Source organism: Wickerhamomyces ciferrii, contig 00233, assembly GCF_000313485.1.
Source record: "Wickerhamomyces ciferrii WGS project CAIF00000000 data, strain NRRL Y-1031 F-60-10, contig 00233, whole genome shotgun sequence".
In the NCBI taxonomy this organism is placed as follows: domain Eukaryota; kingdom Fungi; phylum Ascomycota; class Saccharomycetes; order Phaffomycetales; family Wickerhamomycetaceae; genus Hansenula; species Hansenula ciferrii.
The window spans coordinates 1-14,871 of record NW_011887507.1 but is presented as its reverse complement, the minus strand read 5'-3'; the positions used below and the strand labels follow the sequence as shown (position 1 = coordinate 14,871).

Sequence of the window (14,871 nt, the reverse complement as noted above, 5' to 3'; positions counted from 1 at the left end):
TGTTAGGCTCTGAAGTACCAAATATTTTTTTTCAAGAAGAAGTTGTTGAGAATTTACACTTGCTTTAGTTCTGTGTTGTCATTTTTTTTTGTTTGCATTGATTGATAAAATTCTAAGATTCAATAAATCATAATATAATATAGATATCACATCTTTTCCCAATAATACTTGTCATCAAAGAAATCAAACCATATATATATAATCAGATGGCAAAATGGTTCAAATAATATCCAAAATCCTTGCATTCACTTTAGCTCTTCAAATCACAAATGCCAAAAACTTATATTTAAAAGATGAATCTGTCCCAATTAGTGTCAAACCTTTAACACCAGGTGGTAATTCACATGATGATAAATTGTATTTATACCCAATTGACTATTATAATCCAACTTTAGATTCATGTGCACCAAAAGATCAAAATGATCCATATAATTTATTAAAACCAATAAATTATACTTATCAAGAAGATGAATTTTTTGGTAATCATTTCCAAAATGCTCCAATTGCTACAACTTTCCAAAATGGTAGTGCAAAATGTGCTCATATTTGTGATAAAAATTATAATGAAGCTAACGTTACATTAATTAATAATTTAATCAAGAGAAATTATAAATTAAATTTCTTCATTGATGATGTTCCAGTTGGTCGTGAATTATATGATTCACAAACAAAGAAATTTTATATTGATAATGGTGTTCCAATGGGTTACTTAGACTTAGATAAGATTCCTCATTTATTCAATCATTTCCAATTTGTTGTTTATTACGTTTCTTATGGTTTAGAATATGAAATCTTATATGCTACAGTTTCAACAAGATCTATTTCAAGAGTTCCAGTTGTTCCATTAGCTTGTATGTTAACTCCACCATTAATGTTACGTTATAATGATAATTCTTATAATGGTAATAGAGTCAGTTATGACATTTTATGGAAAGAAGTTCATGTTAATAAATGGAATGATAAATGGGAATTATATCATAATGATGTTGTTAAACCATTCATTTCAAATGCTGTTGTTGTTATTTTCTCTGTCTTAACATTAATTGTTGCATTCTATACTTATTTAACAGCTTCAAATGCTATTAATACTGAAAAATTAGAATTCATTTATAAAACAAGACAAAAATCTAAAACTATTGATGAAAATAATGAATCTTTAGAACGTTCATCATCTTCTGATGATACTTTTGATGAAATTGAATTTTCATGGCCTTCATTAATCAATGATGTTTTCAGAATTCCTTCAGCTTCACCATTATTATATGCCTTAGTGGCAAATGGTATTCATTTAACTATTGTTATGACTTCAATTATTTTGATTTTAGGTGTCGGTGCTATTGATACACATTCATTTGAAAATAAAGTTGCTAAAACTATCGTTTCAGCTTATATTTTAACTACACCAATCCCATCATTAATTAATACTTATTTCTTCAAGAAGTTTGCCACTTCTTCATCATCAGTTGATTCATTCAAAAAGAGATTAACTCAAACTGTTTTATTAAATAGTTTTGCCCTACCAGTATTAACATTTATTTACATTAGATTCTTTAATAACGCTTATGCTTCAGTTGAATCACCAACTCATATTTCATGGAAAGTTTATGAACATGTTTCAACTTATTATATTGGTATTACATTAGTTACATTTTTCATTGGTTTGAAATTTTTAAAAGTTCAACCATATCCATCATCAGATATTGCTAAAAAAGTTTCAGCCTTACCAATTACTTTCCAACCAATTCCAAATATGATTATTTCAGGTATTTTCCCATTCGGTGTTATCTTAATCCCATTATCATCAGTTTATATCACATTATGGTACTCACATTTCTATTCCAATAACACTTTGACTATTTCATACTTGTTGTTATTAACTTTAACTACAGCCATTAGTATTTTAAATGTTTATCATTCATTATCAATTGGTAATTGGAAATGGCAATGGTATTCATTCTTGAGTGGATTTGCAGTGGGTATTTATACATTTATTTACTCATTCTATTTAACAAAATTCAGATTTGGTGATCATGCTTCAATGGTTATCTTTTTATTACAAAACATTGCAATCTCATCCTTATTAGGTTTAATTGGTGGTTCTGTTGCATTTATTGCTTCACTCTACTTTGTTAAGAACTTATATTCTGGTCTTGTTAACTAAACAAGGGTAGTCTGGTAAGTTAACAATATGTATAATAATCTATATTTTACTATAGAGTCAAATTATTTAATACAAAATTAATTTCAAATACTTGAATAAAAAAAGTAGTATAAACTTTCCCGGAATTCATTTATCAATTCACGTGATTTTGATTAAAAATCCCCGGAAGTCAATGGCGCTTGATTTTTGCTACTTTGCAGAATTTCAGAATTCAAAAACGCAGTGCCATCAAAATGAACAACTTTCAAATTGAACAACTTCTTTCAAAAACTCATAAGATTAGTTCAAATCAGTTCAATTACAAACCAAAGATGAGTGTTTATATGTCTATTGTGAGTATTTCCCCATGCTTTATTTGATAATATGAAATAAGCGCTAACTTTGATGTTTTTTTGATAGTTATTTAGTGTACTTTTGACACAAATGTTTATCACAACAGTCTTGGTTTTACCATTACCATTAAGATTCCGTAAACAATCATTGAAAACTTATGAATTTTTATTTTCAAGTCGTGAAGTTAAAACATCAGTTTATATTTCATTAACTTTAGTTGGATTATTATTCATTGATTCATTTCAAAAAAATTTCAAATTTAAAACTTCAAATACTTATGATCCAAGATATTTACAATCAAGTTATAATCAAACACCAGATGTTATGGCTAGAATTTTCTATAATCAAAGAAATTTGTATATCTCAGGTGCTGTTTTATTCTTTGGTATTGCCATTCCAACAGTTTTCAATATCATTAGAAGATTAATTAAATATGAAGAATTTAATTTAGAAAAAACAAGCAAGGAAGTTAGAGATGCTAAAGTTAAAGAATTAAATGATGAATTAACTAAAAAGGAACAAGATATTGAAACTTTCAAGAAACAAAAGAAAAGTTTAGAAAAAGCTTATGATGAATTAAGTGAAAAATTGAACAAGACTTCAGGTGTTGTTACTGATAAGAAGTCTGATTAAAAAAAGGTTCTCTTTTAGCTATTGATTTGTATACATAAAAGTCTAGAACGACAATATTCAATTCATGATATATATATATTACTCTATTAGAATTAGTATATGTTCTACCGCTGCGTTGTAGATTATATTTCAATGTGGAATACCAGATTCCCAAGTTTCATTTAAATGTTTCCCAAAAGCTTGTTTAACTTCTTTAACCAATTCAGAATCATCAATTTTACCATCAACAGCATTCCAATATTGATCAATTGCATTTTCTAATTCATTTAGATTACTAACACCTAATACAACAGGACCATAAGGTAAAAATTCTTTAATTGCATATCTTGTAGCTAAATCAGCTAATTCAACACCTTTTGAATTTGTTAATTGTGCAACTTGTTGACATTTGTCTCTTAATTCTTTTGAAGCTGGATGAAATTCATGTGTTGGACCAGATCTTAAAAGTGACATACTAAGTATTGAACCTGTTAGTAATTTTTGTAAATGAGCATCATGATAAAATTTATCAATATAATCTCTGAGTATTTCATTTTGTAAATTGAAATTAGAATATGATAAAATGGCATCTAATGGACCAATTTCTGGATGATCTGCTGAAGTTTTAGCAATTTTATAGAGGAAATCAACTGGATATCCACTAATACCAATATGTCTAATCACACCTTTAGATTTCAATGATTTTAATAATTTTAAAGCTTCATAAATCTCATTTTCTGAAACAAATTCAACATCATGTAAATAAACAACATCAAGGTAATCTGTATCTAATCTTTCCAATGATCTTTCCACTGATGCCCTGATTGATTCTGGCTTATAATCAAAATCATTAAGTTTAACTCTACCAGCTTTAGTAATGATATAATAATTTTCTCTTGGAAATTCAGGTTTAATATTTTTCAATGCATTCCCCAATAAGATTTCTGAAGGTCCATAATATGGTGAAGTATCAATACCATTTATACCTTTACTAAATGCTAATTTTAACATTTCTTCAACAGGTAAATTTTCAGGATTGTCATTAAATTGTTGATTGAAAACAGCACCTCCGAGTAAAAGTTTAGGTAAATCATTCAATTTACCTGAAACTGGTATATTTGTTGGTCCAATTGGTCTAAGATCCTTGAGAGACATTTTTATAACTCTATAATTTATGTATTGGTATCTTTCTATGATGTTCAATTATAAACCGTTAAATATTAATACCTAGATAATCTCGAAACTTTGATTTTCATGAAAATTCGAAATCCGCCACTTTTTTCAAATTTGCTTTCAAATGTTAGAACTTGATTGAATGAAACTGATTGAAATTGTGTAATATAAAAAAGGTATTATCCAAAGTGATCAATTACATTCATATTAACAAACTCACCAATCGTTTCTGTTTTTTCAACGAGCACAATTGAATAAACATTGATCATTTTAGAAATTATTCTGGGGCATAAATACAATTTTTTTTGACACAATATGGCTTACGGAAGAGGACAAAAAAGACAAAACAGTTCAGCAGGCTCTGGAAGTTCAAATGCTGATAGTACTGCAGTGGCAGATGTATGTGTTGATATGGATGTGAACCATTTTGAACCGTTTCAAATGGTGAAATGGTTGGTTTTTTGAATGAAAACTAATAAAACTGATATTTAGCTTGGGAAAAACAAAAGAGTCACAGTGAGAAAGTTTAAAAATGTTAATCTCGTTGATATAAGAGAATTTTATGAAGCTGATGGTGAATTGAGACCGGGGAAGAAGGTGAGTATCAAGACTTTCTAGTGTTTTTCGAGTTGGTGTAATATTAACATATAACCATAGGGTATTTCATTGACTGAAGATCAATGGAACTTATTGGTTGGTAACTTTGATGCTATCGGTGATGCTTTAACTGCACTTGATGGTGGTAAGAAACCAAAATTATCAGATCCAATTGTTCCTGAAGAAGAAAGAAAACAAGATGCTGATGAGGAAAATGTAAAGAATGAAGTTAAAGATGAACTTCCAGCTAGTGAAGAAGAATAGACTAAACTATTGGGGGGAAAAAAAGTAAAATATACTGTTAAAAGGGTATTGTATAAACCAATATAATGATATTCAATCATTAAAAACAATCATAAACTAATCAATTCATTTGTAAATTGAAAATATAAATATTTGATAGTATATATAATTTTTCCAATTCCGACTACTAATCACATGACGTCTCCCATACTAAATCACCCCTCGGATTTCCATCTCAGTTTCAGCAAGGCCTAAATTTGATATACAGAAAGCGAAGAAATAAATTAAATAGTCTCAAATCATCGCAGAGCCAATATTGTTTAGACCTTGGAAGACAAGGACACTGGTTGATTGATTGCTTCACAGAGTATTTAAATCCAGGCTCAAAGATATCCACTCATGTCCTACAGATCACGTTCTTCTCACGAAGAACAAGAAGATACTGAACCATTGCTATCACAATCACAAGAAGCTAAGAAACAATCATATTTCCCATCTACATCACCTTCACCAAAAGAACAGGTATCAAAATCTCCTAAATCACATACAAGTAATCATCATCATCATCATCATCAACCACATCAACCACATCAAAGAAGACGTTTAACATTCTCAGGTCCTTCTGGTAAACCAACTTTTAATTTTAATGCACATGATGCTGCTTCAGAATATGAAGTTGATGCTTTAGGTAAATCTGCTTCAAGATCAAGTTCTGTGGGTCATCATTTAGCAGAATTTGGGAACCCTGTTAGAGACTTAACAAGTTATGATCCAAGAAATTTACCAAGTTCAAAATTGGGTAAAAGAAGTTCAATCTCAACAAGACCAAATAAAGATAGAATGAAAACTTCAGCTTCTACTGAAAATGCAAATCCTTTTAATAAATATGCTAGTGGATTTAATCAACCTCATAGTCCAAGTTATGCTGAAAGATGGATAAATAAACAACAATCACAATTTCATAGTTATGGTGCTATTAATTCAGGTTCATCATCAAGTGCAGCAAATCCTGTTAGTATTGATATTGATCAATTAAATCATGATGAACAAGATCAACAACATATGAATTCTCATGATCATGATAGTGACTTTGATTCTAAACCATCTTCAAGAAGATCATCTGAAAGTTCTTCATTAGCTGATGTTTGTTTCCCCTTGGATCCAATAGATGATATTGAAGGTGAAAGATTATGGCCTGATTTACAAGTTTTAGAAGAATTTTATGAAGAAGAAACTTCAAGATTAAAAGATGAAGCTATGAGAGAAACTGATGAAGTTAATTTTAGATTTCAAGATTCTGCTGATGATAATATTTCTTCAAATCCTCCAGATTCTCAAGGTGGTGAAGGCGTGGGGTTTACACATCCAATGGTAACAAAAGTTGATGCACCAAGAATGTTGGGAAATCAAAGAATTAATGAAACTGAAACTCTTGATGGTGGAAGATTAAGACCACCAAAAATTAATCCATTTGATAGGAAAAGATTAAATAATACTGAATTTTTGAAAACAATTAATTATCCTCCACAAATTGTTAATAATAATCCTGAACATTTTAGATTTACTTACTTTAGAGAAAATTTAGATTCCACAGTTCATTCACCAACAATTTCTGGATTATTACAACCTGGCCAAAATTTTAGTGATTTATTCCTAAGTTCAGAATATAGAAAACAAGATGCTGCTAATATCGTTGGTGGCGCTGGTACTGGTAGTAATACAAATAATAATTCAACTTCAACATCGGTGAAGGAATCAACTCCAGGATTATCTGATTTGAAAGTTCTTGAGGAATCATTAGAAATAGATGATCATACTTCACCTTTTTGGTTAGATGTTTTGAATCCTACAGAAGAAGAAATGAAAGTTATAAGTAAAGCTTTTTCAATCCATCCTTTAACCACAGAAGATATTTTCTTGGGAGAAACAAGAGAAAAAGTTGAACTATTTAAAGATTATTATTTTATTTGTTTTAGATCATTTGATATTGTTCATGAAAAAGCCAAGATCCGTGAACGATTAAATGAAATTAAATCTGAAGCTCAAAATAAAAATTCTGGTTTTTTCAATAAATTATTTAATAGAAGACAATCATCAACCCATTCAAGATCTGGAGTTTTCGATAATATAAGTCATTAAACTTCAAGTTTTAAAAGAAGAGCACGTGAAATTGAATTAGAAAAATTTAAGAAAAAATCTGGTGATAGACATAAACCAAAAGGTGGTGAATTAGAACCATTAAATGTTTATATCCTGGTGTTCAGAAATGCAGTTTTAACTTTCCATTTTGCACCAACTCCACATCCGGTTAATGTTAGAAGAAGAGCAAGATTATTACGTGAATATTTAACTGTTACAGCAGATTGGATAGCTTATGCATTAATTGATGATATTACAGATGCATTTGGTCCAATGATTGAAAGTATTGAAGATGAAGTTAATGCAATTGAAGATTCTATATTAACAATGAATGAAAGTTCAGATGAAGAAGATGATTCAAGTGATGAAGAAGATGATTTTAAATGGACTGCAAGATCAATAATGAGTAAAAAAAGTAGAAGAGATTCAACTAGATTTGATGATAAAAGATCCATTAAATCAATATCATCATCTTCATCAAGAAGTACAGCTTCAAATGTTATTGAATGGAAGAAAAAAGGTGATATGTTGAAAAGAATTGGTGAATGTCGTAAAAGAGTTATGTCATTATTAAGATTATTAGGTTCAAAAGCCGATGTTATTAAAGGATTTGCGAAAAGATGTAATGAACAATGGGAAGTTGCTCCAAGATCAGAAATTGGGATGTATCTGGGAGATATTCAAGATCATATTGTAACAATGGTTCAATCATTAAATCATTATGAAAAATTATTAGCACGTTCTCATTCAAATTATTTAGCACAAATCAATATTGATATGACTAGAGTTAATAATGATATGAATGATGTCTTGGGGAAAATTTCCATCTTGGGTACTGTGGTATTACCAATGAATGTTGTTACAGGGTTATGGGGTATGAATGTTTTAGTTCCAGGTCAAGAATATGAAGGATTAGCTTGGTTTTGGAGTTTAGCAGCTGGTATGTTTGCATTTGCCTTTTGTTGTTACATGTACGCAAAGAAGATTTCAGGAATTGCATAGAATTGTGTTATATATATATATATTGGAAAAGAAGTAAAATAGTACATTCTATAAAATATTTTAATGGTTATACTGCTTTGTAATCTGTTATGTAATCACGATCCACAGTTTTTTTAGCGATCGTTCGATTTTTGGTTCACCACACAAAGCGCATTTTATCGTTGTTATTATTCAAACTTGAATTTTATACTATGATTTATTTGCTCAATATCAACCTTGTGGGTGACACTTTTAATTCAATTACGGATTGGAGGGATAAACTTGATTTTATTGAAAGTATAAATACTGTGAAATGTCATTTGAAGTAAGTATGAAGTCTTTTTAAGGATGGTTTTTAATAGTTGGATTGATCAGAATTGATTGATTAGTATTAGTAATATACTACAATAAGAATTAAAACACCATCATGACTATAGAATTTGAATTATTAACAGAATTACAACAGACTGTTTATAATGTCGAATTGACATGTCAAAGTTGTGTTGATTCAGTTAAACAAGCTTTATCAAAAGTTAACGGATTGACCAGATTTGATATTGATTTACAAAATCAAAGAGTTAGTGTTGAAGGTATCACTGCACCATCAACTATTATTAAAGCTATTCAAGAAACTGGTAGAGATGCAATTATTAGAGGTACTGGTCAACCAAATTCAGCTGCTGTTTCTATACTGGAAAGTTTCAATGAAGAAGATAAATTTGCACCTGTTAAAGGATTAGCTAGAATTGTTTCAACAAATGAAGGGAAATTATTAGTTGATATTACATTAAATGGATTACCAAAGGGTACATATTATCCAAGTTTTAGAAATTCAGGTGATATCTCTAAAGGTGCATCATCAACAGGTGGATTATTTTATGAATTCCCACCAATTGAAGTTAATGAACCAAGTGATTTATCAGGTTTATATTCAGGACAAAATTTTATTAGTGCAAATTTAAAAATTACAGATTTAATTGGTAGAAGTATGATTGTTTCAAATTTACAAAATTCAATTAATCCAAGTTCTTTAGCTGGTGTTATTGCAAGAAGTGCCGGGGTTTGGGAAAATGATAAACAAGTTTGTAGTTGTAGTGGTAAAACTGTTTGGCAAGAACGTCAAGATGCTCAACAACATGGTGTTAGAGCATAAAAGGGATATCTTTTTGCATATATATATATATAGCTAGACAAATATGAATAATGATGTTGAAATGAGACTTATTTATATGTACGTGTAGTGGTCCAGGGAAACAACAAATATTTATTGATTTGTAACTATCTATATTAAATGATTTGCATTTGCATCAGCATTTAACTTTGCTTTTATATCATTTTCAGCTATTATATTTTTCTTTTTTTGTAAAAGATTATTTTGATCTTGGATATCAGCTTTATCATTTGTAGCTTGACCATCACCTGCAAGTTTGATTTCAGGTTTACCAGCAGCTTCTTTTGTTCCTTGTTTTAATGGCTTTTCAACATTTTCATCTTGACCTTGACTATGATCTAATTCATATTCAGTATCAAATTTTTGTTGTTTTGGTGTAACTTCAAAGATAATAAATCCAAATATAAATAAAACAAATAAATAACCAATTAATTTCTTCATTGGTGTTGTTAAAAGCCCTTGTTTTTTAGGTTTCATATTGTATGGTGCTGGTAATCCACCCTTTGTCCTAACTCCTTGCATCTTGACTAGTTAATAATATAGTTATATTATAATAGCTTTGTTTGTTGATATATGTCTTGTTGTTAATTTCAACGGTCGTTTGATCTTATACAGGATTCCCGAATCCGGTAAGTGCACGTAATTAACAGAAATATAAATAGAAAGTACATTTATAATACGATAATTAGTTAATAATAACAATCTTTATTGTATAAAACTAAACAATGTTCGAAAAAAGTTGATAATTGAGTGGAAAAAGAAAAAAAATGTAGAATTAAATGAGCATTTTAAGTGTTTTTATTGAATTTTTTTGTTTAATCTATAATTCATAGAAAGAAATAACTTAATGAACCAACAGAAACTAAACCAACAGAAGTCCACCACCAGAAATCATTATCAAATGAAGATTGACGAACAGCATTAGTTCTACCTCTATTTTCTAAAGATCTTCTAACTCTTTTTCTTAAACTTTGACCTGATGGGGTTGAAGTACCAGTTGCATGATCACCATCAGTTGGATTTAAAGTTTCAGTTGGTAACATTAAAGCAGGTCTATAAGCTAAATATAATGGTTGAACTGGATTACCATCCCATTCATATAATTGTAATTTCCAACGTCCATGATAATTATCAATCATAACTTGAAATTTTTCAAAAGTTTCAACTTGATCATAACGTGAATAAGTTGAAACACCACCATCTTTACAAGGTTCAGATAATAATTGACGACCATCAACCTCAATTGGAGTCAAGACTAAAGTACCATTATCTAATTTTTCATAAGTACCATGTTGATAAATTATAACAGCAGCAGGACATGAATGATTTTTAGCATTTGAAGTAACACGATATAAAGCTTGTTCAAAATGACCATCTTCAGTGAAAGAATATGAAATACCTGGTAAGGCAGGTTCTATTAATAATTCATCAACAGGATCATAAAAACCTGGACCTGTAAATACAGTATTTGATTTGGAAGCCCAAGTACCAACGATTGAAGCATCATCATCAGCAGCAAAGACACCAGCAATTATGGAACCTAATATGAGAAGATTGGATAATATTTGCATGATGGATTATTATGAGATGAATATATTATGAATAAATAACAATCTAATTGTAATATGTTTTGTATTTTAAGCGAAAGTTTGTTGTTGATTTTGAATCAAATAAAACGCGATCCGTTATTGAAAGGAGTAACAAACGCAACACCAATTTGATTTGAAAAAAAGAATGTGATTCTTATGGATATATAACTTCCCTAATTTATGATTGTTTAACAAAGAATAACAGAAATCAAATAATATTCAAAGAAATCCTTTAAATGAAAATTAGAAACTTTCACAAATTTAAATATAATTTTAATTTCTCTCGTTTTGTTTTAAAAGTGTCAAAGTTTTTTTTGGTTTTTTTGATTTTTTTGGACGGCGAAGTCGAGAAAATGAAATGCGGTTCGCGACACATTGAAGAGAGAAGGATTGGCATAATAGTTAATCAGGTATTAAAAGGGTTAAGGAGTGAGAATATGAGTGTTTAAGTGGTTGGAATGGTTTAAAGTAAGGGGTATTGTATCAGGATATGTTTTGGAATGGTTGAATTCCGATGTGTTTTGGTGGAGATATATATATGTTAAAATTAGATTTGTATGTCATCAATATGTCCGGTGATTTAGTTCTCAAAGGAAAATCATTATTCTACCAAATATTCTTCTCTATATTCACATTATATCCCATTATGTTTTATTCTATTATACAGTACGTTGATCTTTATCATATGTCTATTTTTTTTTTTTTTGTTCTTCAATATAGCATCAAATCTAAGCTAAATGAGGTGGTAAAAGGAAATTTGGAATAGAATTCTTGATATAATAAATATGTTGACAATTTTGACAATGCATTTCACCTTCAGTTATTGTGGTTTCAATCAAAAGACTATGGAGATCTTTTAATAAAGGTAAACTTTCTTCGTCTTCTAAATCAATATTTTCTGGTTTGACTGGTGGTAATGAAGCATTTCCAAGCTATAATTGTTAGTATGAAAACCATTTTATGGATATATGATTGAAGTACTCACATCAGCAGCAACTTTAAGTATAGCACTCCATTCTAATCTGTCCAATATATTTGCAATGAATTCTGGTTGAAATTCTTGTTCTTCTTGTACCAAATTACAATTTTGATATTTTAAAGGGAAGGAATCACTTGAAGAATCACAACTTTTGATAGAACATTTGACGAAATTTGTAGTTAAGAACTTCATTTTAGGTAATAATAAACCAATAACCACTTTATTTATATATGATTATAAACTCCTTTCAAATCAATTAAAACTCCATTAAATATTTAAATTTTTGTTAAAGCTCATCTGAAAAAAAAAAAATTATTCGGTTCGAACACGAAGTTTTTGTTTTTTTCCGGTATAAATTTTCATTTTTCCATTCTTTCTTTCTTTCTTTTATACCTCCAATAAGATCAAAAAAAGATCAATCAGATCTATATCAAATCAATTCAATTAGAATTCAAATCAGTATGTTTATTCAACCAAAGATATTTAGCCAACCATTCTTCAAACCCTTCTTTTTTAATGATTAAAATCTCTGTCAATCCACTGAAGTATTCCTTATAATCAGTTCACATTGATGTTCTGTGAGATTTGGAAATAATCGGACGAAACTTGTGTCGCATGAAATTTATAAAGAATGGTTTACTCATTTATATCTTTGATTCTGTTTTTTTTTTTATGAGGGTTATATTCTAACAATGTCTTAGGTATATATATATAATGTTTTATATTGTTTTATATGTACGTTTTGAGTCTACAAATGATTGTAATTATTTTAAACTATGTTCATGTCATTAAATGTCGTTATATATATATCTAATTCTAATTTCTCTTTTCTAATTTATGTAAAAATTCAACATCACCAATTGATTTAGCAATTTCTTCCATTTGTAAAAATAATTTTTCTTTAGTATGGGATTTATATGAATTATTTAATTCAATTAATTTAAAACACCAATTTAATAATGATGAATCCTTTTTAGCATTTGATAACCAAATAACTTGTTCCATTAATTTATATGGAATTTTTTTCAATGCTTTTGATGTCATTGATTCATCTTTTATACTGGAATCATTACTAAATAAAACTCTTCCTTTACCACCACTTAAATAAAATCCTTTGAATACTTTATTTATAGCTTTTTGAATATGTAATGTATCAAATTCAAATTCAATTAACCCTTGGATTGCACTTGTATATAATTTAACATCAAATGAAGTTTCACGTGCTAAATTTTGATCTTTATAACCTCTTGTTTGATTACCTGCCTTTTTAGCAAATTTATTTCTATTACGATTATTATTTAATAATGAAAGATAATCAATATTTAAATCTTTTAATATTTTGGATAAATTTGACTTATCTTTAACAACAATTGAAGTATCAATAATATCTTTATAATTTAATTTTAAATTTTCCACTTTGGAATTTTGAAATAAACTACTTAGCACAATTGAAAGATTTGTTTTAATATTAATGTTTTTAGTCAATGACATTTCATCAATTTTTTTCAAACATGGTTGAAATAATTTAGTTAATTCAACATTATTTGGTATTTTAGAATTCATTAATAATAAAGCCAAATCAAGATATAAATCTTGACTATCTTTATCATGTTTTTTCATTAAATTGTTGATAGAATCTTTGGTTAATGATGTGTTTCCAAAATGATTGAAATTTTCAATATCTTCATCTTTTAAATATTCATCATTATATTTAGAAAGTTCATTTTTCAAATATGGGATATGTGAAGTTTTCAATAATGTCAATACTTTATTATTTGTTACTTGATTGAATAGATCTTCTGGTGATGTAATTTGAGGAATTGAATCTGGATTAATCTCACTTATAATATCATATAATACATTAATTAAATCAGCTTGGGTTTCAGGGGAAAAATCATTCAATATTGATATATTATCTGTATTGTTTGTTCCTTGGAAAATCATATTAACCATATTCCTTATTTGATGGATTGACAAAAGATTATTTATGAATAATTGTTGGAATCTTTCAGTTTCAAGATTTCTTGAAGTGGCAGGTCCATAAGAATCTAATTCTTCATCTGTTAATGGTATTAAATCTTCTTCTTCAAATAAATCTTGACCCATTTCATGTTTTGTATTCAGCGTTGTTGATTCTTGATTCATATCTTCGATTTCATAAATTTGATCTTCAATAATGTCTTCTTCTTTCTCCAATGGTATACTTTTAGATTGTAAATGTTGTCTTAATAAATCAAATCTATCACCAGAATAATCCATATTCATCAACTCATTCTTCATTAACATCTGTGCAGCATAATTATTTATTTCATGTTCAGTTATTCTATCAGAATTAGCAATAGTGTTTAAACATCTATAAGTAACCAATATACCTAAACTTAAGAAATTTGTAGTTAAAAACAACATATTACCAGGTGCATTCAAATAAGCCCAGAATAAATTACCACCTTTTGGATATTTCAATCCCTTTGAATGTAATGAAGGTCTAACAAATGTCTTGCTATGGAAAAAACTTCTCTTGATGAATATATTTGTAGTATGACCATTAGGCCGTATATTTCGACATCTAATAGATTCTCTTTTCAAGAATGTGTTCAGCATGGTTGGTGTACTCTGTATTCTATATCTCTATACCGCCCTATACCAACACCCTTTACACATCCACTACCAATAACCAATAACCAAAACCTTTGTGTTCTATCTCAACGTCACTATTGATACTATTCACGCTCAAAAGACCGTACTATGTTTTTCAAAATCTAAAAAACCAATCGTCTGAAAGTGAATCAAATTTAAAATTAAAAAAAAAAAAATTATAATTAAAAAAAAAAGAAGTCACCCGCTTTTCAGCCATGGCCCACTACTTCATCATACTGTACTATACTAATAGTAG

The 14,871-nt window shown here is 28.6% G+C and overlaps 9 protein-coding genes across 9 annotated transcripts; 5 read left to right on the top strand and 4 right to left on the bottom strand.

Annotated features, from left to right (window-relative positions):
• Positions 1-214: 214 nt before the first annotated feature.
• Positions 215-2,161, top strand: BN7_5780 (transmembrane 9 family protein; the record flags this gene model as incomplete). The annotated part of the gene is made up of 1 exon (XM_011273658.1): positions 215-2,161. One exon carries the CDS (start codon positions 215-217, stop codon positions 2,159-2,161), a length of 1,947 nt encoding a protein of 648 aa, XP_011271960.1.
• A 423-nt stretch (positions 2,162-2,584) lies between these two features.
• BN7_5779 (Endoplasmic reticulum transmembrane protein 1) lies at positions 2,585-3,127 on the top strand (the record flags this gene model as incomplete). Its single annotated transcript, XM_011273657.1, has 1 exon — positions 2,585-3,127. The coding sequence occupies one exon, from the start codon at positions 2,585-2,587 to the stop codon at positions 3,125-3,127; it is 543 nt and encodes a 180-aa protein (XP_011271959.1).
• Positions 3,128-3,256: 129 nt separating this feature from the next.
• Positions 3,257-4,261, bottom strand: ARA2 (D-arabinose 1-dehydrogenase (NAD(P)(+)) ARA2; the record flags this gene model as incomplete). The annotated part of the gene is made up of 1 exon (XM_011273656.1): positions 3,257-4,261. The coding sequence occupies one exon, from the start codon at positions 4,259-4,261 to the stop codon at positions 3,257-3,259; it is 1,005 nt and encodes a 334-aa protein (XP_011271958.1).
• Positions 4,262-4,594: 333 nt separating this feature from the next.
• BN7_5777 (uncharacterized protein) lies at positions 4,595-5,140 on the top strand (the record flags this gene model as incomplete). The annotated part of the gene is made up of 2 exons (XM_011273655.1): positions 4,595-4,678; positions 4,937-5,140. 2 exons carry the CDS (start codon positions 4,595-4,597, stop codon positions 5,138-5,140), a joined length of 288 nt encoding a protein of 95 aa, XP_011271957.1.
• Positions 5,141-5,518: 378 nt separating this feature from the next.
• On the top strand, positions 5,519-8,260 carry MNR2 (putative Mg(2+) transporter MNR2; the record flags this gene model as incomplete). Its single annotated transcript, XM_011273654.1, has 2 exons — positions 5,519-7,234; positions 7,310-8,260. The coding sequence occupies 2 exons, from the start codon at positions 5,519-5,521 to the stop codon at positions 8,258-8,260; spliced, it is 2,667 nt and encodes an 888-aa protein (XP_011271956.1).
• A 406-nt stretch (positions 8,261-8,666) lies between these two features.
• On the top strand, positions 8,667-9,392 carry CCS1 (copper chaperone CCS1; the record flags this gene model as incomplete). The annotated part of the gene is made up of 1 exon (XM_011273653.1): positions 8,667-9,392. The coding sequence occupies one exon, from the start codon at positions 8,667-8,669 to the stop codon at positions 9,390-9,392; it is 726 nt and encodes a 241-aa protein (XP_011271955.1).
• Positions 9,393-9,521: 129 nt separating this feature from the next.
• BN7_5774 (uncharacterized protein) lies at positions 9,522-9,932 on the bottom strand (the record flags this gene model as incomplete). Its single annotated transcript, XM_011273652.1, has 1 exon — positions 9,522-9,932. One exon carries the CDS (start codon positions 9,930-9,932, stop codon positions 9,522-9,524), a length of 411 nt encoding a protein of 136 aa, XP_011271954.1.
• Positions 9,933-10,237: 305 nt separating this feature from the next.
• ROT1 (Rot1p) lies at positions 10,238-10,981 on the bottom strand (the record flags this gene model as incomplete). The annotated part of the gene is made up of 1 exon (XM_011273651.1): positions 10,238-10,981. One exon carries the CDS (start codon positions 10,979-10,981, stop codon positions 10,238-10,240), a length of 744 nt encoding a protein of 247 aa, XP_011271953.1.
• A 1,813-nt stretch (positions 10,982-12,794) lies between these two features.
• PET494 (Pet494p) lies at positions 12,795-14,579 on the bottom strand (the record flags this gene model as incomplete). The annotated part of the gene is made up of 1 exon (XM_011273650.1): positions 12,795-14,579. One exon carries the CDS (start codon positions 14,577-14,579, stop codon positions 12,795-12,797), a length of 1,785 nt encoding a protein of 594 aa, XP_011271952.1.
• Between the last annotated feature and the right edge of the window lie 292 nt (positions 14,580-14,871).